Source organism: Mauremys reevesii, linkage group 6, assembly GCF_016161935.1.
Source record: "Mauremys reevesii isolate NIE-2019 linkage group 6, ASM1616193v1, whole genome shotgun sequence".
Lineage (NCBI taxonomy): Eukaryota > Metazoa > Chordata > Testudines > Geoemydidae > Mauremys > Mauremys reevesii.
In genome coordinates this window covers 34,148,045-34,172,774 of record NC_052628.1, presented here as the reverse complement: position 1 = coordinate 34,172,774, position 24,730 = coordinate 34,148,045, and the positions used below count along the sequence as shown (strand labels likewise).

The 24,730-nt window shown below is 39.3% G+C and overlaps 1 protein-coding gene across 4 annotated transcripts; it reads left to right on the top strand.

Moving 5' to 3' along the window:
* Window positions 1–361: 361 nt before the first annotated feature.
* Window positions 362–24,034, top strand: MIER3 (MIER family member 3). 4 transcript variants are annotated; one of them, XM_039543792.1, is made up of 13 exons: window positions 362–429; window positions 1,296–1,320; window positions 3,915–4,060; window positions 5,132–5,266; window positions 6,660–6,780; window positions 7,651–7,736; window positions 7,949–8,021; window positions 10,529–10,680; window positions 11,213–11,294; window positions 16,752–16,843; window positions 19,552–19,679; window positions 19,839–19,984; window positions 20,091–24,034. In XM_039543792.1, exons 1-13 carry the CDS (start codon window positions 421–423, stop codon window positions 20,546–20,548), a joined length of 1,653 nt encoding a protein of 550 aa, XP_039399726.1. In that variant the 5' UTR covers window positions 362–420; the 3' UTR covers window positions 20,549–24,034. The 4 variants fall into 4 exon arrangements, with proteins under 4 accessions (XP_039399726.1, XP_039399725.1, XP_039399727.1 ...); XM_039543791.1 differs by having other exon boundaries at window positions 16,749–16,843; XM_039543793.1 differs by lacking the exon at window positions 362–429 and adding an exon at window positions 443–524 and having other exon boundaries at window positions 16,749–16,843.
* Window positions 24,035–24,730: the final 696 nt, after the last annotated feature.

Genomic DNA, 24,730 nt, shown 5'->3' with positions numbered 1-24,730 from the left:
GACGGTCCCCTGTGCTGTGGGGTGGGGAGCGCCCAGCGCCCTCTGGCGATGGGGTGGGAGGTCCCGGGACGGTCCCCTGTGCTGTGGGGTGGGGAGCACCCAGCGCCCTCTGGCGATGGGGTGGGAGGTCCCGGGACAGCCCCCTGTGCTGTGTTGTGGGGAGCCGAGCGCCCAGCGCTCTCTGGGGATGGGGCAGCCCAGGACAGCCCCCTGTGTGGTGGGGTGGGGAGCGCCCTCTGTGGCGGGGTGGAGGGTCCCTGGGGGCTGCCCTCGGCTCTGCGCCGCCTCCTCGCCGGCCTCCCCTCTCCCTCCCTGGCCGTCTGCGGCTCCAGCTCCAGCTCCGGCTCCGGCTGCCATTGGCTTAGCGGCCCCATCCGGGCACTTGGCGCAGCGCTACTGCTCAGCCCGAGCGGTCCCAATATGGCGGAGGTGAGCGGGGAAAGCGGGCAGGGGCGCTGGGGTCCGGCCGGCTCGCTGCGGGGCCCCGCCGCGGGGAGGCCGCTCGCGCTGGTCCCGCCGGCCCGGTAACCTTCCTCCGGAGACGGGAGGCCGGCAGCGGGGCTCCGGGGGCGGCACGGGGGCTGGCGGAGCCGCCCGCACCGGGGGCCTGCGCGACTAGGCCGCGGCCGCTCGCTCTGCGGAGCGGAGCGGGGTGCCGGGTCCCAGCCCTGGGGCGGCGGACAGGCCCCGGGCACGGCCGGGGCGGGCTGGTTCCCTGGCCGGGGCCCCGGGGGGCGCGCAGAGGGGCCCCAGCGGCTAGCGAGGGGGCAGGGGGAATTGGCCGGTGGAAGGAGGAGGGAGACCCGGGCTGGGGTGCGCGGAGGAGGCGGCGGCCGGTCTGGCTCCCTCCGTCACTCCCTGCCCCTGTCACCTCCCGGCCGGGCCGGGAGTGCCGGGGTGGCTGGACGGGGTTCCGTCTCCGGGGCCTCTCAGGAGAGCGGGCCGGGGAGAGGGAAGAGAGGGATGCGGCGGAGGAGAGAGTAAGCGAGAGACTGGGGCAGCGGAGATTGGGATGGAGGGGCAGGACGGAGGGGACGGGAGAGAAGCGCTGAGAAGGAGAAATGAGGCGTCTTCCCTAGGGGGATGGGGAGATAGAGGAGATAGAGGGGAGGAGGAGGAAGAAGAAAATTGGGGGAAGGACAGAGAGACTCCTTCACAGAGCGCGATGCGGGGAGACCGGGAACTTGAAACGATTAAGAAACCGACCTGTTATTGTAGCTGTAGGATTCCTTCCCTGACTTCTATTTGCAGCGCATCCGTCTAACATCTCTGCCTCTTTCTCCTTTATATTCCAGGCTTCCTTTGGAAGTTCGAGCCCAGGTTTGTCCTGTTTACTTCATTCTATGGTCCCAACAGCTGGGTAGCATTTGGTAGGGGCTGGGTTGCAGGGGCTTCTGTGAAAGACCCACCACAAACTTTTTCTACTTCTTTACAAAGTTCTCCCTCCTTCCCCTCAGTTAGTTCACTTCAAATGTTTTATTTCCATGTCTCCAGTTTGCTGCCTAATAACAGATGGAGTGTGTTGTAGAGCAGTTCTCTCACCAAATCCATAGACTCAACTAATTGCCCAATAATTTATCCTTGTGTAACTTGATTTTTTTAAAAAACTTTTGGAAGTCAACTTAGTAAAAATATGTAGACTTAAGAAAGTGACCACTTCACTGATATCCCTTAACTACAGGCTCCTAAAATTCTGATACTAGTTATTAACAAGTTTCAAACACTTTTCAGTTATTACTTAGTCTTTCTTCTTAACCTTAATATTAAGTATTATTATTTGTCCCCCATTTAAGGCCTCAATCCTCAACAAACGTATAAACATTTAACTTTACACATGCAGCTATTCCCACTGACTTTAATAGGACTGTTCATGTGTAAGATTAAGTTCATGCATAAGTGTTTTTAGGATTGGGACCTTATTTTGGTTTTGTTCCTGAACAATCATCATTCTCCAGATGAGCTCAAATAGTAATTTATCTTTGATAACAAAAACTAGTCTTTACAATTTGGTTGCATTTTAACTACATTTGTTAGACTTATTAATTTAAAATAAAATGTTTACGTATCTGAATACAAATTCTTTGTCAAATTCATTACTGAATATTCCAAGTTAGTGAAGTAAATGGAATAGTTTTGTTTAAAGACTGTAAATGGAATACACTTTCCATTTTAGTTATACAAACAAATATAAAACAACATAGTGCAGTAATTGTCAAGTGTAGTTTTCAGAATATATAATGTACAGCATCTTATATTTGAAACTATTATTTAACAATTATGTATCTGGAGACTTCTTTAGAAGCTGTGGGAGCAGTGTCTAAATGATGTAACTAAAAAATTCAACATGTAAATGTAGTTATCATAATTAAAAGGATATTATCAACTAGTTTTAGGCTCTGTAGATTTTGAGAGTTCTACAAGACCTAATACGAATTGTCAAGTTTTAATGGATGTTTTTTTTTTAAAAAAATAAAAGGAACAACTTTTGGTTTGAAATGTTTCCCTGCAGTGTTGTGAACTCAAACAATATTGTTCTAGTGAGAACTGTAAAATGAAATTGAGTGTTTGTTTTATTTCTGGATAATAAAAATAATGTTGAAAAAGAAAGTAATGTTTAAAACTAGAAAGTGAACAAGAAATTAAATGCTTTAAAAATCTTAAGTGTTAGCAATAAAGGGAAGGATCTTTTAAAAATTAGTATTATGAGACTTTGCCTTTGAACCCAGAAGGTACGGTGTGTGTTTTTATGAAACCTAGGACCAATATGGATGTTTCAATGAAATTTAAAATCAAAACTACATATGGAAATCAGTTCCTACCAAAAATATTTCTGGGCACTTTCTGCGATCTAAAAGTTAGGACATAGTGCTAGTGCAAAAGAACCTGAAAGTGAAACTGAATGGAAAAGAAAGTGTAACTGGCTTTTCTGTCTATCCTAGCTGAAAGAATGCAATAAGTAAATAGAATGGTGAACAGTTAAATTTTTAAGTTCTTTCTTTCAGTAATCTGTGATGTTGAATGTAGTATTGGGGTGTAGTATTGGGGTGTAGAATACTTATTTTTTAAAAAATGTTCTAAATCTAATGGCTTCCTTTCTAATATTGTCATAAAAATGTATTTAAACTAGAAAATGCAAAGCAACAGAATTGTGTGGTTTTTTTTTTTAAAGTAGCAATTTCTGTTGGGCCAGATAGTTGCCACTTACATTATATTCCAAAGAAATTAATAAATGAATGTAGTCTATTTCTTGTTCTGTATCTTTCATGTGTCTTATTTGAGAATTAGAACTCCAGTGGAGTTTGTTCCTCCATTCTGAATAAACTACATAGAATGCAGTTGAATTTTAATGAAACATCTCATTCATGGGACTAAATTCTTCTGACATAGCAAAATAAGAATTGAGCACCTATTAGAAGAAAGTTGATTAATCAGAACAGCTTTGAAGCTAGGCTGGCTATTCTAACAGTGAAAAGAAATGGAGCCTGTCTTTGACAAGAGACTAGCATAAGTGACATTCTGCTTCTAGTTACAGCATCAAATCTAAGACCTTGTGTCAGAACTATATTTTACATTGTTATGCTCGTTTTGGGCATGTTTTTTAAGAATCTCTTGGTTCTTATCTTATACACAGTAAAATGTGTAGATATGACTAGACTTTCTGAAAATGACCTAATTTGATCACTTTCAACGCAAGCTCTTTAGATCTCCAAGTGGCTCAAATTGCAGAGCACAAAACTGCACCTACAGTTTACAGGTACAAAAATGGAGGCCAAGTTAAAGCCACTTGAAAACTTGTTTCTTACTCTATATCTAGAGTATATTGACCTTTCGTTTAAAAGAATGTACACAATCTTATTTTGATTATAGTATGGCTTTGTATGTTGGTAAAGTGATTCATATTGTTTTTCTTGTAGTTGGTTCTTTATCTTCTGAGGATCATGATTTTGACCCTACTGCTGAAATGTTGGTACATGACTATGATGATGAGAGAACTCTTGAAGAGGAGGAAATGATGGAGGAGGGCAAAAACTTCAACTCTGAAATTGAAGATTTAGAAAAGGTGGGGGGGGCTTTTACCTTCTTTTCCTAATCATACAGCTACACTGTACTTACTTTAGTAAATACAAAGGACATTCTACCTTCTTTCATTTATCTTGTTTAAGTAAATTCCATTGAAACAATAGTAAATACCTTTGCAGCCAATTTAAAATAGTCAGATTTTATGAGGCACAAGTTATCACAGAACTCAGTTGATCAGTTCCAAAGATTTTAGAGTTGAATGTGAGTTCAACAAGAATTTTAAACCAATATTTATAAATACTCGAAAATATTTTCAGGTATCTCCATTGATATGAATCAGGCAACTGAATAATGCCTGGGAATTGCCACATTATTAATTGCAATAGGAAATACAGCCTGATGACATGTAACAAGATGGGATTATCAAAAGCTGCTGGTATGCAGTTGCCCTTCCCCGTTCTTCCTCAGCTTACCCTCTTTGTCAGTCTACTTATTTTCTCCTCCTCCTTACTTTCCCAAAACAAAAAAACTGGGAAGTCAATATAAAAAGTATTTTTTGGGGTGGGTAGAAGCACAAACTAACAATTGCTGTGAAAATCTGTTGCTGGCTTCTTTTTGTGTCTCTGGCTGCAGCTGTGATTATAACATCTTGCCACATTGTAAGTCTTCAAGTTGATAATATGGTTGCTTCCTGCTTCACTATTTCATATTTTTTTAATATATCTGTTATCATAAAGAAGAGTTAGTCAATCATACTTTACACTGGATCAAATGATTAGAAACTGTTTTTATATTCAGTTAGTATTTACTTCTAAGCCTTCTCTTGTATATATCCAGTAAATAATTTTCAGAGAAATTTGAAACTATTTTGAATGTGCCTTAAATACATGATTATGAGCCAAATTCAGCCATGTGTTAAAAAAAAATTTGAAATGCGTATTCAATTTTTTCTAAAAAGGCAGTATTCTTCTTTTTGGAATTGGAGAGTTATAATCCTTTTAAATTCACTATTCAACTACTTCACAATTAATCTTGTCCCTTTATGCTTGTATAACTATGTAGTATTTGACAATATTAAGATGTTAAATGTTTATAACTTTTCTTATATTAGGAAGGAAGCATGCCTTTAGAAGATTTACTGGCTTTCTATGGCTATGAGCCTACAATTCCAGTTATAGCAGGTTCCAGTGCAGATAGCTCCCCAAGTGAACTTGCGGATGAACTGCCAGATATGACTCTGGACAAAGTAAGTCAAAAACATTTTTCTCTGTATTTAAGTTTAAAACTAGGAACCTGTGTGATCTTTGTCTTTCTCTTGGTAGTACAAAAGTTATTGACACTTATTAGTCTGAATGCAAAGTATCCACACTAGTCTTCTTAATGGACATTGAAAATCTGACTTTGATTTCACTTGTTTACAGTACATTTGTAAATGAGGCACAATTTCATTAAAGTTATTGATGCTACACGAGTATAAAAGAAAGTAGAAGTTCTTGAGTCCTTTGTAATGTTAAAGACTTATAGTTTTATTTTGTTTAATATCACTTTTTAAAAAGTTAAATTTGGAACTTTCAGTAATGTGTGTGTGAAGCTGGGGACTAATGTTTATGGCTTCAAATATATATACAGTGTATCAAAATGTCTGTGGCAATACAGTTAATTTGAAAACTTGCTCCTGAATATTTTGGAGCATTCCCTTCAACTGGATATGAAAAGTATTAGATTTGTGGCAGGTGAGAGATACACCCAGTCTCTGCATATATGAAAGTTTATTATGCAACTAGTATAAAACCTGAAACATCAGTGTTTTAAATTGTGACTCTTGGAGTTTTCCCAGTTCTCCTGAACTTTTAAACTGACTGCTGTGCACTTTAGAGTCCCATTAGGATGCACATTTCAGTGTTACCATATGGTTACAAAAAAACGTGGTCTGGATTGTTACCTGATGCATATCCACGTGCATTTCTTCCTCTCCAACTACTCTGTGTGGAAGATGGAGGCTCAGACACGTCTACAAACTCTGTAGAAGTTCCTGTTCACTGTTAAGGGAAGGAGACTGAGTGGGGCAGGACAACAGGATTCACATCATCCTTTGTGCAGTCCTGCAGAGAACCCTAAGAAAAAGAAATATGGGTCTGGGCTGTATTAATTCTTCCAGAGAGTTCTGGGGGACGACATAGTTAGTGATCAGTTCCTGGTAGTGCAGCTCCAATGGAGCTGTGATGCTAGGACTAGGGGAAACTCCAGATGGGCCAAGTTGATGCACAGCCACAGGGTCTCCAGAGATCCCTGGGTTGCTTCAGGTTTGGGGGCAATCCCCAGTGGACTTTTTCATTGAGGGCAACTCCGTCCCACCCCCCTCTCCCAGCTCCCAGGGGTTTTAATGAGGTCAGGATGAAGAACCTCAGAGTCAACTCTGGAGTGAGTGGTAAAAAACCACTTTCACACTGATTTTGATTTCTATACTTCAAAAATCTTAGAAATGTGATTCTGATTTTTTGGGGGAGTGTAGAAGAATAGAATAAATTTTGGTAAAAAGTTAGTGTATTTGCTAATAGAACCTCTGACTTGCTAGTTCCAAAGGCTCACCAACCTATACTTAGTACTATATCTTTGATTTTCTTTCTTTAATGATACAGGAGGAAATAGCTAAAGACCTCTTGTCAGGTGATGACGAAGAAACACAGTCTTCTGCTGATGACTTGACACCATCAGTTACTTCACATGAAGCTACAGACTTCTTTCCTCGACCATTAAGATGTAAGAAAACTAATGCTGTAGTAGTGCCGAAACATTCTACGCGCTGTATAGATATAGAGAAAGATTGTCTAGGTACAGAATTAGGGCCCAATCCTGTGAGGTGCTGACACCATTGATTTCACTGGAAGTTAAGGAACACTGGCACTTTGCAGTATGTTCTAAGGGCATCACTTTTTGTTGACATTACTGATGATTCAACTATAGAGTCTGATACTTTTCCATTGAGTTGTAATCACAGAAAAAATATGGTGGGTTAATTTCTTGACAAATACCCAGTTATTAATTTGTCTTTTATTTGGAGTGCCCTTTTGTCCTTGTTTACAGGAAAGGGTAAAGAGAAGCACACAATCAACTTTCTTTGAATCTACTATTCATTATTTTATATCTCTACCATATCTTCTCTCATACTTCTTTCCAAATTGATACATACTTGTTTAGCTCAATATTTTAAATGTCCCTGAAACAGTTGGATAACAGAATTTTAAATGGACAGTGTAGAGAACAATTACCTTTCAGATCACTTTGCTGTGGTAACTGGGGGTTAAATTGTACTAGTATCTTCCTGTTGCTGTTCCCCAGACCTATACTTGCAGTGCCTTTGAGACAAATTATCTTATTTCCTTTGACAGCCAGCTATCTATTTCTAACACACTCAATTGCAGATATAGCACCTTCTGCTGTTTAACTTTTATGCTGCAGTTCCACAGAAAAGCAAATTATTAAGAGCTATTGATCATTATCTTTAAGTGAAAGCAGATACTCTTGTTTAGTTGTTTTAAAGTAAAGCAAAACAGATGCAATCGTAGTTCTATGTGCAAACTGCAAAATACTGCTAAGTAATACTTTTTTTTGGTTTTGATGCATATAAAGCAAACACTACGTATGATGGAGATAAGGAATCGGATGGTGAAGATGTTGAGGCAGACACTGGTAATTCATCTGAAGATTTGAGGAAGGTAACTAAAGTATTAATTACTTCCATATAATAAATCTCAGTGGAATTTTCTTAATTTGTTTTTATTTCAAATTCTTTTTTTATGTATCTAAGACAGTGCTTTAATCCTGGAATCAAAGGCATCTTGTATTGACATTTTTAATGCTCATATGTCTTTGAGTGTAAAGTTAAAGTGTGTGTGATTTTGTTTTTGTTTTTTGTTTTAAACCTTAGGAAATAATGGTTGGTTCACAGTATCAGGCTGAAATACCACCTTATCTGGGCAAGTACAGTGATGATGAAAAGGGTAAGTTCTTCTGTTTTACTTCTACTTGGTTAAATAAAAATATTAAACATTACTTAAAAATCATGAGGTTAAAAAATTGACATCAGAAGTTATAACAATACTAGCCCAGACAAAACAGTGCAACTAAATTATCTCCTTGTAATATTTAATCCCAATGAATAACTTTAGGTGTAAAATTCTCATAGAAAAGGAGAAATAAGAAAAATCAGATACTAAACTGGAAGGATAATACTAGACTAAATCATAAAATGGCTCCAGGAAGAGTTTGTTACTCACAGAAAATTCAAACTGCAATTGATCATGAGATCCATTATTCAGTGACCTTCAGAAAGAGCACCTTTGCTTCTCTTTTAGAGAAATCAGGCACTTCAGCCATAATCAAAGAATATTATTGTATTGCCTTTAGACTGGCATTGCTTTGTGGGATACAAAACTGCTGCAGAAATACATTAACCAACAAACTCTCTGTTCTAAATAATTTCCTTTTACTGGCTGAGTAGTTTTTGGAAAGAGAAATCCTGTGATCATTCTCTAAATGTGCTTTACTTTATTCCATTTGTTGCATGAGTCTGTCTCTATCTAAATTGAGGTAAAAATTAGTTTCAGTTGGAAAAAATGGATTTATTCAGTTTAGATGAGATTTTTATCTGAATACCTTTCTGCCCCAACTTTCTGGATGGTAAACAGCTGTGGGATTCAGAAAAGGTAAGTATTAAAACTGAAACTTCCTCACTTCCAGATACATCAGGAAATCTTGGAACTGATTGTAGAGTGCATCAATAACTGGATGGTATTAATTTTTTTCTGTACACTTTCAGAATTGTTTTAATTACCTTTTTTTACCTGTAAAATTCTATCAGAAAACAAATCTAATCGAACACAAGCCTGTGGGTGCTTTTGGTGGTGTTTCCGATTCCATTATGCCATTTGTCTGTAACTCTATTTTTATTCCTCTGTTTCCTTTCTGGAGTCACTTTTAACAATTTAAAGTTAAATACAATGATAGGGAAATACAGCCTTCTTAAAACAGTTGAATATAGTGCTAAGTAGTTTGGCTGTTAGAGGAAAAAATGACATCTCAAAAGTCTAAGGATAGGGTGTAGGAGAGAACAGCTGAGAGGTTTATACAGCCGTAATATTACAATAGTCTTGTTATAGGTTTTTTTGTTTTTAATAAAACTCCTCACCTTTCCTAAGATTTCATTTTAGAAATTAAAAGTACATCCTTGGTAACAGTGACAAAAGCAGTGGTGATTCTGGTGGGGTGGGCTTTGTGTTCCTGGGACAGCTCTAAATTCAGTCTTGTAATGTTACTGTTTGTGAAAGCATCTTCTATTCTTGGGCAGCAACAGTGTCTTACAAGGTGAAAATGATTGTTTTTTTAATTCCTCCTCATTGTAGGAGGTGCAGATCCTCCTCACTCTTTTTTGGCCTGTACCAGCCTTTGATTCCTTTGACTACCTTGGACCAGATAATCTAGATAATTTTGCATTGTCTGCAGACTGTATGACATGTTAAATGTAATGTCAAAAATGTCTGTCTGTAATATTAAATATTTTAATAGGCAAATTGGGATTTAAATTTGAATGTTTGCTAACAATAATTAATGTTCAAGTCATGTCTCGTGTTTGATATACGTAGAAGATATTTATAAAAGCCACTTACTTGCATATTAGATTTTTTCCAATGTGATTTGACAAAAGATGTATAAATGCACAACCCAAACTCATTACAGAACATGTATGTCCCTTACGCTAGTAGTTGATGACTATTTGAGCCAGAAATCCCAATATTAGCATCAAGATCAGCACATCTAATAATATATAGCAACAAGTTTTTTTGAAGACAGTGACTGCTTAGTCACCTGCTTTTTTCCAGCATGGAAAGTGTTTGAATTGACTGAGGAATAAATGTAGTGCTAGAATTCATATTTTTTACTGCTCATTTATTGGTTTATTCTTTTTTACTGTTTTCAGGGATTGTGTGCAACTCTAAGCAAACAGAGATGTGACTATATTCACTAGTTTATAAAACACCCAAGTTTGTCATGTGTAAATATGCATAAATTTCTTAATTTGAATTCTCTAGTGGCCAGTAGATTTATTATTTTGATAGGTCCTTGTCCTTAGAATTCAGTCCCTTCCCTCCTTGTTCCAATATAGCCTGAATCTGTTCACCTTTGTGGCACAGTGCAAGTCTCTCTTCAGTGAGGTATATGGAAAAGGAGAGGTGGTGGTGTTCATGCATGTGACAAGGTGCTGTCAATATGTTTGATTTGATTACCTCTAGCTACTTTCTTGTTTTCTATCTTTGGGGAAGCTGCTGTTTTCTTATGTCGTAGTTCTAAAACATTTGTGCCAAAAACTAAAGTATATAAATTCAGTGGGGCCATATAAATTTACATCTGCTGTTATTTGGTCTACAATATCAAAAACACCAGGATAGATGTGCATGCTCTTTCACTCACACAACCTTATTTGTATCTCAATGGATTTTCCTCTTAACAGTGTATGAAAATGAAGATCAGTTACTTTGGAGACCTGAGGTGGTTTCAGAGATTAAGGTTAAAGAATTCCTTTTTGAGACCTCGTTAAGAACTGGAAATGAAAAAAATATTGGAAGAATTCCTGAAGGAATACACACACGGGACAATGAACAAGTATGTTTTATATCCTATCCATTTGTGACACATTGCCTTTGAACTAGTGTGCATTCTCTGTATGCGTATGTGCAACAGGTAACAAAATAGTCAAACATTTCTTTTTCACAGGAAGTGCAAAGTAAGACTCTGATCCTGCCAGTACTTAATTAAGCATGTGAATAAGGATTGGCAGGATTGGGGCCTATAATATCAATGTTTGTGATACAGCATGTGTATATGATTATGTTCTTAACAAACAGTTCTCAGTATAACTCACATCCAGCTTTAGATATCCACTTACATTTTCTTGTGAAATCTTATTTTAAGAGGTATATTAAGTGGTATGTAACTTTTTGTTTAAATTGTTTATTTTATTTATGAAATTTTAATTTTATATGGTTGACTGATATTAAAGTAATTAAACTAATTAAATTAAATTAATTGACTGATATGCAATTTGATCACTGAAGCTAGACACAGTACCTTAAACTGCTTAGCTACAAAGTTTAAATGACTTGTTTTAAACAAAAATATTTCCTTAATTTCATAGGCACTCTATGAACTACTCAAATGTAACCATAATATAAAAGAAGCAATTGAGAGGTATTGCTCAAATGGAAAGGCATCTCAAGGTAAGAGATTTCTGAAATAGGAGGGAATACTTTGAGACTCTCTTCAAAGTTATAATGTACAGAAATACTGAGACCAGGTTCTCAGCCCTAGGTCATTACCCTTTTCATCACCTGAATGGAACAAAGCAGATGTAACATGACTGTAGCTGGCCAGCTGGGAATTTCTACTGGAGGAGTTCACAGCTGGTGCAAAGCTGGCAGGGCCAGTTCCTACACCAACAGTTTCACTCTTCCCTACTCTGAAGGGGGTAGGGAGGAAGTGGAGCACAGCAACACTTTGCTCCCCTCTGGCATTTCTCAGCAGGTTTATAGAACTGCTGAGATCGGAGCCAGCTATTGTAAGTTAGAGCAGACTACAGGCTGCTCTAACTCATTCCAAGGCTGCTTGAAAATCAAGAATCCATAGTTGGCTCTGATGTGGCTCCACCCTTTCCTGTACTGAACCTTGAATGTATTTCATCAGCACAGGATAGCTCTACTATGTAGTAGGATAGGTTGGTTTGTGTTTTCCACCTCTTGTCCCCAGCCTTTGTTTTTCTTAAGTTAGTAAAGCTGATCCATACAGATAACAGAGGGGTCGGTCTTTCACTCCTTGTAGTTCCCTTTCACCCTATGCACAGATGAAAGCAAAGACAAACTTGGGGCTTGGTACTGCAGAAACATCTTCTGTATAGTGCTAATCTCGTTCAACTGCCATAGACTTAAAAAGAAGTTGAAAGCACTCATCGTGCAGGATTGAGCCCTAAAGCAGGCTGTGGAAATGCAGAAAAATGAAGTTAAAGTGATTTGTTTTTAAAAAGACCCGTTATAAGCAGTCCTGCTTCCTTAAAGTTTCAGATGAGGATGTTTTTGCCATTCCACAGACCAAACTTCAGGAGGTAGTCCCTGAAGTCAGCTAAGGCTTTTGGACAGTTTCAAAATACCGTTCTGATGACTCTAGCAAATATGGTATCCTTGCCAGATTACATATTACAGCTCTAGTGCCCAATCTTGTAACGTGCCACGTTTGTAGTCTCACTAATTTTATTTGCCTTTACTATGTATTGTGCACTATATCATTTGAAATGAACAATTATTCCATCATTTATTTCAGTGAGACTTGTTCGATTAAAAAGTCTAATGTGAGAAATATGTAAAGAGTGTGGTAAGGATAAAATGGTTGTTACATCATGTGATAAAAGTATTCTGTGCATTACAGGCATTTTCACTGTAGTGTTCACTACATATTGTTTCTGCATAAACTCCTATTAAATGGAATGCTTGCAGCCTAGATTTCAGTGAGGCTTTGCAAAGTAAGACTAAAACCCAATAATGTGAAAAGATGCTGCATAGTAAGAAAGCTACACTTGTGGCAGCAGTTTGTGATCAGAGGAAAGTGTTCAGTCCATGGAACCAGGTGGATTTGATTTAAATCAATTTGATTTAAATCACTAGTCAGGAAGACTCGATTTAATCATGGATTTCTACATAAAAGTGCATTCTTGTTGGTTGTTATAATCTTAATACATATTCTTCACAACTCAGATAGATGTAGGTTTCATTTTTAGGAGGTACACACTATACATTTTTTAAAGTGATGTTCCTTTCATCATTTTCAACACAGCTTCCTCCTGAGAAGGAATACTTCTCATGATGTTGTTTCATTCGGGCAACCAGGCCTTGCATTTCTTTGTTGCACTGTTTGCATTTTGCACGCATGCCTGTCTTACCCACAGGTAGAGGAACTTCATTAAAATATTCCCACACTGGGTCTGTCTTACGGCCTGCTGCCATTATAGGTTTTTCCTTCTAGTGAGAGAATGGTATGGTAGATCTCAAATCCATGAAGGCTACACTTAGAAAGACCTCAAGACTTCTGGAATATGCTGCTCAAACAGTTTCACTTTTGTTTCTACTGCCTGTCCCTCCCTTCTCACATTTATCTCCAGACTTCTTCTCCTTGTCCAGATCTATTCTGCCCCCAACAACCTTCTATCCACTGAACTTTTTGAAACTTTGCACTTTTAGAGAGAGGTAAGGGATTGACTCTGTACACAAATTTGCAGAGGGACAATAGAGTTGGGGTCTGTTATTTCTCACCTCTATGTATCATATTATTTAAAGACATTTTTGCTGTTAACAAGCATGTTATCTCTGGAGAGACAAATCCACAGTTTGAGAACTGCAAAACTAAGCATCTCTGATGGTATCTTCTAGACCAGGGGTGGGCAAACTTTTTGGCCTGAGGGCTGCATTGGGTTTTCAAAATTGTATGGAGGCCCGGTTAGCGGAGGCTGTGCCTCCCCAAACAGCCAGGCGTGGCCCTATCCGACCTCTCCTGCTTCTTGCCCCCTGATAGCCCCCCAGCCCCCTGCACCATCCAACCACCCCTTCTTCCTGACTGCCCCTGGAACCCCTGCCCCTGACTGCCCCCTGCTGCCCCATTCAACTTCCTTCCCCCCTCCCCCCTGCCTCCATTCAACCCCCTGTTCCTCCCGACCCCTATCCAAACCCCCACCTACCACCCCGAACTCCCCTGCCCTCTATCCAACCTCTTCCCCCCCCTTCCTCCCTGCCCCCTTACCACGTTGCCTGGAGCATCAGTGGGTGGCCGCACTACAGCTGTGCCGCCCAGAGCACCAGGACATCCCGCCATGCCGCCGCGCAGCACAGAGCACCGGGTCAAGCCGGGCTCTGCAGCTGGGCTGCCCCAGGAGCTCACAGCCCTGCTGCCCAGAGCATTGCACCAGCAGTGGAGTGAGCTGAGGCTGTGGGGTAGGGGCTGGGGGCTAGCCTCCCGGGGCAGGAGCTCAGGGGCCGGGCAGGAGGGTCCCGCAGGCCATAGTTTGCCCACTTCTTTTCTAGACTGAGCACGGAGTCCCATTGGGTAGACAGACAGATTATTTAGGTTAATCTATACAGAAGCCCCTGGAACCCCATAAGCTTGGGGTCCCTACCTAATCCATGAACTATTGGAACTCATTTACAAAACTTTTCTTAAACATTACATGAATATATTGTCTCATACTCTAGAATTCAAATTTATAATCCCTATTCCATGATGAGAGATCTTTCAGCTATAATGTATCTTAATTAAAACTACCTTTTTAGATAGGTTTTTTCCCTCAAAAAGAATTTTATCAAACAAATCTGATTTTAAATTTAAAAAATCAGATTTTTTTTTTTTAAATCATTGATTTTTATCCACCCTGAATGAAACTCTCCCAGGGTCCTATAATGGGAATTTCAACCTATTGTATTGGGCTTGCTGGCAGGTTAAAGTTTCAGTGGCAGGTGGCAGTCAGGACATTCTCAGTGGAATGCCTGCACCTCTGGAATCTACTCCCTGCATTGTTCTGCCAGAATCCTGTTTTGGTGAGCTGCAGGACACGGTGTAAGAGTTCATTGATTGGTCAACGTTTTGAATAACTTATGAATTCACTTAATAGGGAATTCTTGTTTTGGCAAAGAGATCATTTGTGTTGCCTGTAAGCTGAAAGGCTCTTGTTTTACTGTGTAACTGAATGATACAAAAAGGACATTAAAAACAATAAGCAGTAATTACTACTATAACTGAGACTACCTCATAATAAATGTACAGATATGTGTTTTGCCTGCTACTATCTTGTTCCTTGATGAGGTAAATACATATCTCCTCTTTCAGTATACTTTAATGTGAAACAAAATTAAAACAAATTATGCCATAACAGAGAATGTCTGCTATTCTATAGTGATTTGAATTGTGGGAGAATGGCGGTGAGAACCCAGGAATGTGATGATGGACACTGGTGTGCATTACCAAATCAGTTTTCTTTTAAACGATAGCAAACTATGTACTAAATACTAAGTAACAATAATATCAAACTTTGAAAAAGCAAGGATAGTGGAGGCTAAAATGATCTCATATATAGAGTTTGAGCCACATGATCTTAAACTGTGTATTATAGTACTAGGTTGAGGCGCACGATAGAGAGAGATCTGAAACCCCATGGAAAACAGGTTTTTCCTTTGATCTGTGTGCGTGTGTTGAAAATGAACATTAACTTGCATTGTTACCAATTTGTAAAAAGAATTACAGAATTAAATGTATGGAAAAGCAGTTTCTCCTTTGCCTAATTTCCAAGGTCTGTTGTTCTTTGTACCCCTGCAAGAGTAGACACCTTTGAAACCAGTGCAGAAAAATATTCTGCTTCACATGCTGGTGATGTTTTCAAACCTTGGCAGATTTGGGCCCAGATCCACAAAGGAACATAGGCATTGCAACACATAATATTTAGGCACCTTGCTACCCATTGGAATCCACAGCCCCAAGCTAGGTGCCCAGGCTCCCTGTACAATGCCTGGGGTGAATTAGGTGGCTAAGAATGGGATCCACAAAAGCTAGTACACTAAGTCGGAAGTCATCTAAACTAGCCAATAGGAACTGCTGGTGTCTCAGCTGTGAAACCCTTCCTGGGATTAGATGCCTAAGTAGTGGTTTTTTCTTTTTGTTTTTTGCAAGAAATACAGAAGGTGGCAGTGGCCTCCCTTATAATTTCTCGCTCAGTAGTTCAGGTACACAGGTGGGATATGGGAAACGCAGATTCAGTTCCCCACCAAACCCTGCACGTCATGTGGAGAATGTATTTGAACTTGGATAAGCCACCTCTCAGGGGCATGCGCTAATCACTGAACTATGGACTTTCTCTGGTCTGATGTCTATTTAATTATTTATATATAGTGGGACAGATTCAGAGAGACCCATACCTGAATATCCCACAGTCCAGCAGTTAGGGCAGTCACACCTAAGAGGTGGAAAATCCAACTGGAGGAAACAACATTAAGCAGAGGGGTAATTGAAAACTGTGTCCCCACATCTGAGGTGAGTGCCCTAACCGCTGGGCTAAAGGTTATAAGGCTGGCCACCTCCATCCCCCCAGCAATTTTATCTGGGTTTGGGCATGCTCTGAAAATGCCTACTGGATTGGGCCTTGCAGGTGAGAAGATCCTCCTTGGGTTTAGGTGTGAGATAGGTGAGACTGAGGCAGCTGTGTGCGTGCTTTCTGGCAGAAACTTGGCAACTAAGGATTTTAGGTGCCTCCAGGGTCAGGCAGCAGCTAAGCAAGAGTTTTGGGAATCTTGGTGGTGCCAAAATGATGGATTTAGGTACTTAAAGGAGCAGTTAGGTGCCCAAGCCCTGGATGACTACAAATAAAAAAATAATAATAAATGAAACTCTAACAATCCTTTATCATTCAGTGAGCAGAGTAGCGCATCCAGAGTTGATGATTAGCAGATTCAGTCAGTTTTCTAACCAAGAGTATAATTAGAGGCTTCAGTGTATTAAGAATAAGACAAATTCTAAAGAATTTAGCAGTTGATCTTCAAAGTGCATTTGGATTTTCCTGAATGTTATCAGTACAAATGTTTGTTACTCAGTATCTGATGGGAAATTATCTGAAAATAAGTGCTGTTCTTATTTTGGGAATCATCTAGAAGAGATGACAGCTTGGACAGAAGAAGAATGCAGAAACTTTGAACATGCACTTCTGATTTACGGGAAAGATTTTCATCTCATACAGAAAAATAAGGTAAGTTTTATGAACTTAAATTAGATGGAGAGAATGGTAGTTTAGTCACTTAAAATCTATAAAAGCAATTAATTTAGCAGAAGCAGGGCCTATAGTGAAATATGAGGCAATGTATTACAGCTCATTTGTCATTTGCATGCTCACTTTACCACAAATGTCATTCAACAGTCAACATTTTCAAGATTAGTCAACTTATTAGTCCCTGAAATAGTGTTACATTCACATTGCATTCATTTATGCATTTATAATATAATTTTGTTGTGTTACACTCTATGCTGCGCTGGCTTTGCACTGCCCTGGATTCATTCTCTGAGTCTAGACCAGGCAAAATAATAATACCTTAATTAACCTAGCCATCTCATAGTCACCAGGGCCTTGGAGTTCTGCAGCCACATAGGACTCAGCCACTAAGATGCTAGCAGGAAAGTGGAATACTGTGCAGTTGTCATTCAGCAGTAATTCTTTTGGCTAAGGAGTGGCGATGTGGACTGACTCAGCAAGGAGACCCATCTACTCCTCAAATGGAAGGATGGATGCTTCTGTAGGGAGATGGAGGGGAAGGAATAATACATGGAATAAGAGCATAGCTAGACTTAAGGCCTGGTCTACATTACAATTTTAGGTCGAATTTAGCAGCGTTACCTCGATTTAAGCCTGGACCCGTCCACATGACGAAGCCCTTTTTTTCGACTTAAAGGGCTCTTTAAATCGATTTCTTTACTCCACCTCCGATGAGGGGATTAGCACTGAAATCGGCCTTGCCAGGTTGAATTTGGGGTAGTGTGGACGCAATTTGACGGTATTGGCCTCCAGGAGCTATCCCAGAGCTCTCCATTCTGACTGCTCTGGACAGCACTCTCAACTCAGATGCACTGGCCAGATAGACAGGAAGAGGCCCACGAACTTTTGAATTTCATTTCCTGTTTGGCCAGCGTGGCGAGCTGATCAGCACAGGTGACCATGCAGAGCTCATCAGCGTGATGTGCACGTTGCCCAGACCGTACTTTGTGAGAAGTCTATGTCCATGTCTATGTCCTCATCACTCTCGTCACCGGGCTGCCGTCGCCTCCTCACCTGGTTTTGTTTTTGCAGCTTCTGGTTCTGCGCTGAAAAAAGGCGTGAAACAATTGTCTGCCATTGCCCTACAGGGAATTAAAATCAACAAAAGGGGTGGCTTTGCATCAAGGAAATGGCCCCCTCAATGATTGAACTCAAAACTCTGTGTTTAGCAGGCCGTTGATTTCACAAAACAAATTGGGTCAATTTCTTGTTTTGATCCACTTCATCTATCTTTTACATCTTAGGCTGGCAGCAGACGGTGCAGTACGACTGCTAGCCATAGTCATCTCCTGGGTGCTTGGCAGAAGATGCTGCATTATGATTGCTAGCCAGCATCATCTCCTGGCTGCTCGCCAGAAGACGGTGCAGTACAACTGTTATCCATTGTCATCTCCTGGGTGCTCGGCAGAAAATGGGAATGACCTGGCTGAGTCACTCAAATTCTGAGTCACCATGTCTGCCCAGGTGCCCCTGACTGACCTCACCAAGGTCGACTAAAAGAGCATCCAGGAGTACCACAACGATGGCTACCAATCATAATGCACCATCTGCTGCCAAAAGGCAATGAGCTGCTGCTGTGTAGCAGTGCAGTCCCACGTCTGCCAGCACCCAGGAGACGTACGGTGATGGTAAGCTGAGCGGGCTCCATGCTTGCCGTGGTATGTCTGCTCAGGTAACCCAGGAAAAAAGGCGTGAAACCATAGTCTTCCATTGCTTTCACGGAGGGAGGGAGGCCTGACGACATGTAGCCAGAACCACCCGCAACACTGTTTTTGCCCCATCAGGCATTGGGATCTCAACCCAGAATTCCAATGGGCAGCGGAGACTGCGGGAACTGTGGGATAGCTACCCACAGTTTAATGCTCCAGAAGTCGACGCTAGCTTCAGTACTGTGGACACAATCCGCCGACTTAATGCACTTAGAGCATTTTGTGCGGGGACACTCACAATTGACTGTATAAAAATGATTTCTAAAAAACCGACTTCTATAAATTTGACGTAATTTCGTAGTGTAGACATACCCTCAGAAACTGACCCGTCTTTGTATAAGGGGAAACAAGTGTATTTGAAGCCTCAAATTGCACAGTGCATGTAGATTCATGGATAATAGGGATAAAATGGATCTTTTGGATCTTCTAGACCATCTCTAAGGACTACTTCCATTTTAACAGTCTAGTTTTGCACACACCTGTCGTTGGAGCCTGGGCAGTCTCTGCTGACTAACCTTACAAAAAGGAGAGTTTCCATAATACCTTCCTTATTTTCCCTTTTAGCTTATTACTCTTCATACTGCTCTTAGCTTTCCCCTCTTTTTTTCTTAACTTAACAATTTATGAAGAGTCAAAATATGCAGTTATGAACTGAGATCGAGACATTAATTTTTGTCCTGGATACTCTGTCTCAATGTAAAACTTAATTTTTTAAAGATTGGATTTTCTGTAGCTGAGCACATTAAGTTGCTTTATCGAGTGGATATAAAAAGTACATTTTCCAACTTTGTATTGTTAAAAGAATCACATTTTTGATTAAGAAACTTGTTCTTGCTGTGGGAATGATATAACTAAAGAGAATGTGGAAGATGGAGAGTACTACAGACCTGCCCCCCCCCTTTTTTTTTAAACAAGCATGTTAATTCTGCCCCATTTTAGGTGAGAACTAGAACAGTTGCTGAATGTGTAGCATTCTACTACATGTGGAAGAAATCAGAACGTTATGATTACTTCGCTCAGCAAACAAGGTTTGGAAAGAAGAGGTACAACCATCATCCAGGGGTCACGTAAGTACAGTGCTTGGAATATATCCTTTCTGCTGTCAGTTCTGCATCTAGAGTGTTTTCCAACTTTTATCAGGGTGGTGAAATGCTGCAGTGATGTTGGATTAAAGAAATCCATCTCCTAGTCACACACCTGTTTCTAATATAAGGATGTCTTTCTAGGGACTATATGGATCGGTTGGTAGATGAAGCAGAAGCCCTTGGTGGAGCAGTACATTCTTCAGCCTTAACTTCTAATAGCAGAACAGAGCCCATTCCTGATCAACAGCTCAGCATTCTGAACTCTATCACTGCCAATGACTTGACAGGTAAATCAAGAAGAATCAATATTGATGTTTAAAAGACTGTTTTCTGTTGTAACTGTATCTCAAAAAAGTCTATTTTTATTTAAATTGTGTGTTCATATTTTTTCAGCATTGACCAATAGCGTAGCTACAGTCTGCCACTCTACAGATGTGAACTGCTTGGAAGATGCCTTTTCTCCTCTGGACAGCTTACCCCGAGCACCAGTTAATCATGTGCCTGTTGTAACAGAAGAGTTGCTTACCTTGCCTAATAATGGTGAAAGTGATTGTTTTAATTTATTTGAGACTGGATTTTATCACTCGGAGTTAAACCCAATGAACATGTGCAGTGAAGAGTCAGAGAGACCTGCCAAGAGATTAAAAATGGGGATTGCAGTCCCTGAATCCTTTATGAATGATGTTTCTGTAAATAACTTGGGTGTGGACTTTGAGAACCACACACATCATATTACCAGTGCCAAAATGGCTGTCTCAGTGGCTGACTTTAGCAGTCTATCTGCAAATGAGACAAATGGTTTCATCAGTGCCCACACTCTACACCAACATACTGCCCTTCACTCAGAATGATTCCAGTGGTCAACTACAAAAACAGTGGGTACTTAATGCAGCAGCAAACTTGATGGGAACTGTCAGGTTTGCTTAGTCTTTCACTGGAAGTTTGAACTTTATGACATCAGTGATGTCTTTGTATGTATAGAACTATATCTTGATTTATCAAGAATAATTTCATTTTTCAATCCATACGTGTGGAAATGTCGTCATATGATGTTCGGCAGAGTTTGGGATTAAGAGAACTTTGGTGCAGCTTTAAACTCTGCTTCAATTTTTTTTTAAAGCCTGTAGACAGAGGTCACCATCTCAAAACCAGCACAGAATTTGTGAACTGATTGAAGTGGCTTTTTAGTCCAAGTTACTTTTTCCGTAACAAATGCAGTGGAATAACAATGTTTACAGGTACAGATCCTGATTCCTGCTCAATGTAGCATTTTTTTTTTATAAAGGCAGGGATGGGTTTCTTTAATTTAAACTGCACAAACAAGGATGTTTTTTAATGGAACCTTCTCTCATGTGATACTAAACTAGGGCACTTCAGTTTACAAAACAGTGAGTTCATCTTGGTGGAAGCTAGCACAAGGGACTGTATGAGCAAAGTGTGAAGACATACACTTAGATGCTGTTGCAAAATTATAGGCCATGGCTACCTTACACAGAAGTAATTATACTGCCAGAAGGTTTCTGTGTACTTAAACTTATTGGCTAAACAAATGCATTTTAGAATATTGTATTCTGATGGGGTTTTGTCCACAACTTTTAAGAGTGTAACGTAATAAATAACACCAGTTATTTGTATCAACTTTTTCTGAGGCAGCTGACGTATAAAGCCACAGTCTGCATGGTTTAGGTTTGACCACTAAATGGTTTATATTTGGGGGACACATTAAATTGTTTGGAGCACTGCAGTTCATTTGAGGGACTATCTAGATTTTTATATAGTGCAGTACAACCTTGAAGTATACATTGGAAAACTTCCTTTAGCATGGATTGTGTTTTTCTTTTGGCAAGTCATTGTCTCAAAATGGCATTTCAATACTTTTCTCAAATGGGGATGGACAGAAGTACAAATGCATCTCACTCAAAATAACTGTTTATTCCAATCAATTTTTTGGTGAATATTCAGATGAAATTTTGGGTGACCATAAATGATTCCATTTAATACCCTTTTATTTAAGTTGTATTACAGATTCTGACAAAACATAGTATTGGTATGTGATATGCTTCCAGAGCATACAACTTTCAGGTTTGTGGGTTTTGTTTTTTTTTTATTTTTTGTTTACAAGATTCTGAAGTTTAGCCCAGTACAATTGAATTGCAGTAGACTTTCCCACACACACTCAGACTTTTCTTTGCACTGTCTGTAATGCAGATTTAATTGCCACTAATTTGCTTGCATTTTTTTAAATGCTTAAGTTTGACTGCATTGGTAATATTTGTAGTAATTGCTTCAAGGTTATGCTGAGTAATTTAGTAGTAGAGACTTTGGGTAGTATTTGAAAGGGACGAGGGTATTTATTATATATACTGTGAACTGCATTGACATCCTGAGTTTTTTGGATGTAGCGTACTCCCGAGTTTTCTTTACAGCATTGTAATGAAGATTGCTTTGAACTGTTTACGCAATAGCACATTTGCATAAAAATTAGTTTAGCACAGTGGACAAAAGTAGTTAGCGATAATTTGTTATCAATTCTTTAACTTAAACATCTGAAATATGTAATTCTAGTAAGTACACAGTAAATAACGGGTAGCCTTGGCTACAAATGTCAGAGTACAACACAGGGCCAAGTTGTCAGCTTCTTGTTGCTGTGTTTTGTGCTGAACTTTGTACCTTGTTTCTTTTGTTTATGAATCAACACATTTTATGTAATTTTGTAAAATACTGGCCATATTTTTTCATTGTTATACATTCAAGTTTAACTATGGGTTTACAGTGGCTGGTCTGTATAAAAATCATTACACAAAGATGACTGAATGCTTATACCAGTTGCACTTAAATGAACATGCCCATTCTCATTAGCTGATGCAGTAATATATTCAGTTTATCTATGCATTGCTGGGATCTTAATATAGACAGAGATTTGTCTAAAGTTTGGATTGTCGGCAAGTTGAATGGACACTTTAGTTATTTAATAAAGACTTTTGACCAAAATTCAGAAAATGATATGAGAGAAAAATGATTTCCGGCTAGTCTAATAGATTTTTAAATTCTAATCTTATTTAGCCTCGTGGCTAGCTAGCTGGTAACGTTTACTTAATTCCTTGTTAAAATGAGGCAATAATTTGCAAGATTTGTAAATATGTACATTCTGCATATCTTTTTAGATATCTATTTCAATATTTTCTGACTACTTGTGTATAGTAACATTTTTGTGCATGCTTGATGTGACATTCATAAATTTGTACCACTATGACTTTATCCTTGTAAAATAACTATTTATTGAATTTTTCTTTTAAAAGCTGGACTTACCTATTTTTCTCTCAGTTTAAACATTTAAATGGAGAACTTGTTACTGTTTATTAAAAGAATTGCGTTTTGAGGGTCAGCATGAAGATAACTGAATTGCAACCATATGAAGAAATTCTATTGCCTTGATTCTTGGATGGTGAAGCACAATTCTTGTAACAAACTGTGACGAATTCTTTGTTCTTTGCCACGTGTTTTTTTTTTCACATGAACAAACCAAAAATCCATATTGGGCAATTGCAGTGTTGGTAGATGTATCTTTTATGTACAGGGAATCTGAAGAGGATAGCTGATTCATTTAGAAGTGTAACTGGTGCTGTGATTATAGCAATACTTTTATTTTTGTTAGTCATGTCATCTTCTCCTGCTAGATTTTTAAATGTTTAGTTTTCCTCTTGTCATGGTCAAACTGCTGAATTTACTTGAAGGATGTACATTACTGTTTGCAGAATACTAAATTGTGTACAATTAGGTCAATGAATTGTGCAATTGTTTCCTGTTTTTAATTTTTAAAACTGAGGGTCAAAAATGTGTGAAAACTTCAGATCCAGTAGAACATAGTAATACTACAGAATTTAACCGAAGTCTCTAGTGAATATTTCAACTTTGAATGTAAACTAACGGATAAACTGACCAACAGGGACACTATTTGCCCAGAGTTACAAGCACATTATCTACAAAGGGGAAACTAAATACAGTAATTTATAAAATGACAAGGTTACTATTTTTTAATGTTTTTCACTTAAGGAAATTACCAATTATTGTTTAAAATAATATAGGTCTGATTATGGCCCTCTTACACCATCGGTGATTCCAGCCTTTCCCAGTTTGAAATAAGCACCCTGTGTATAATGACCTAAACCAGTGACAATCGGAACAAGTTTTAGTATCAGATGTTCAAGAGGAAGTCGCTATTGTTGCATTGGTTTTAATATTTGTACATAAACACTGATTTTTTTGAGCATTATTTTGTATTTGTTGTACTTTAATACCTGGTGTACAGTTCCAGAAATAAATGTCTGGAAACTTTTTTTCTTTTGTAAAATTGCTTTCATACATCTGCAACACATTATTTATCACTTAGAATATCTCTTAATGTGTGAATGTTTGTTTTTTAAGATGTGTAGGACACTCACTTTGATAGTATGGCAATGTCTGATCTAGTTACTACATAGAGAAGAGATTCTTTGGACGTCTGTTTTAACAGGCACAAACAGTTATAGGTTTCACTTTATCTACTCATCTTGTAAACACTGTGGTGTCGGAACAGCACATTTTGGAGTATTCAATAGTAGTATCAATAAAATAGCTCTTCTCCACTGCAGACCATTTTAAGAAGCCTTACCTTCTCCTTAGGGGGAATGAGAATGTATCCTATCCCCCAATGTATGATATATGAAAACTAAGTTGGAGCTAAAGTGACTTGCCCAAACCCATATGAGGAGGGTTAAACCAGATTAGAATATTTAATTCTAGGCTTCCAGTGGTCAGACCATGCCCTCTCTTGAGCAAGTGTGTTTGAGCCATTAATTTGTAATGGAGTATCTTTAATATCCTTGATGAGATGATCAAATCTAGGAGTAATACCCTGCTGCTGAACTTAATGCTGCTAACAGCACCTAACCTCTGGGTAGCCTGGTGGAATCCTCAAGCCCAAGGTAGAGAGCCAGGCTCCCCACACACTGCATGGGGAGAGTTAAGTGCCTAAGAAAAGGATCCTTAGAAGG

Excerpts from the sequence above, each read along its gene's own strand:
- MIER3 (XM_039543791.1), top strand. Across the intron at positions 4,061-5,131 it reads AAATTGAAGATTTAGAAAAG|GAAGGAAGCATGCCTTTAGA; the intron begins GTGGGGGGGGCT and ends TTCTTATATTAG. Across the intron at positions 6,781-7,650 it reads CTTTCCTCGACCATTAAGAT|CAAACACTACGTATGATGGA; the intron begins GTAAGAAAACTA and ends ATGCATATAAAG.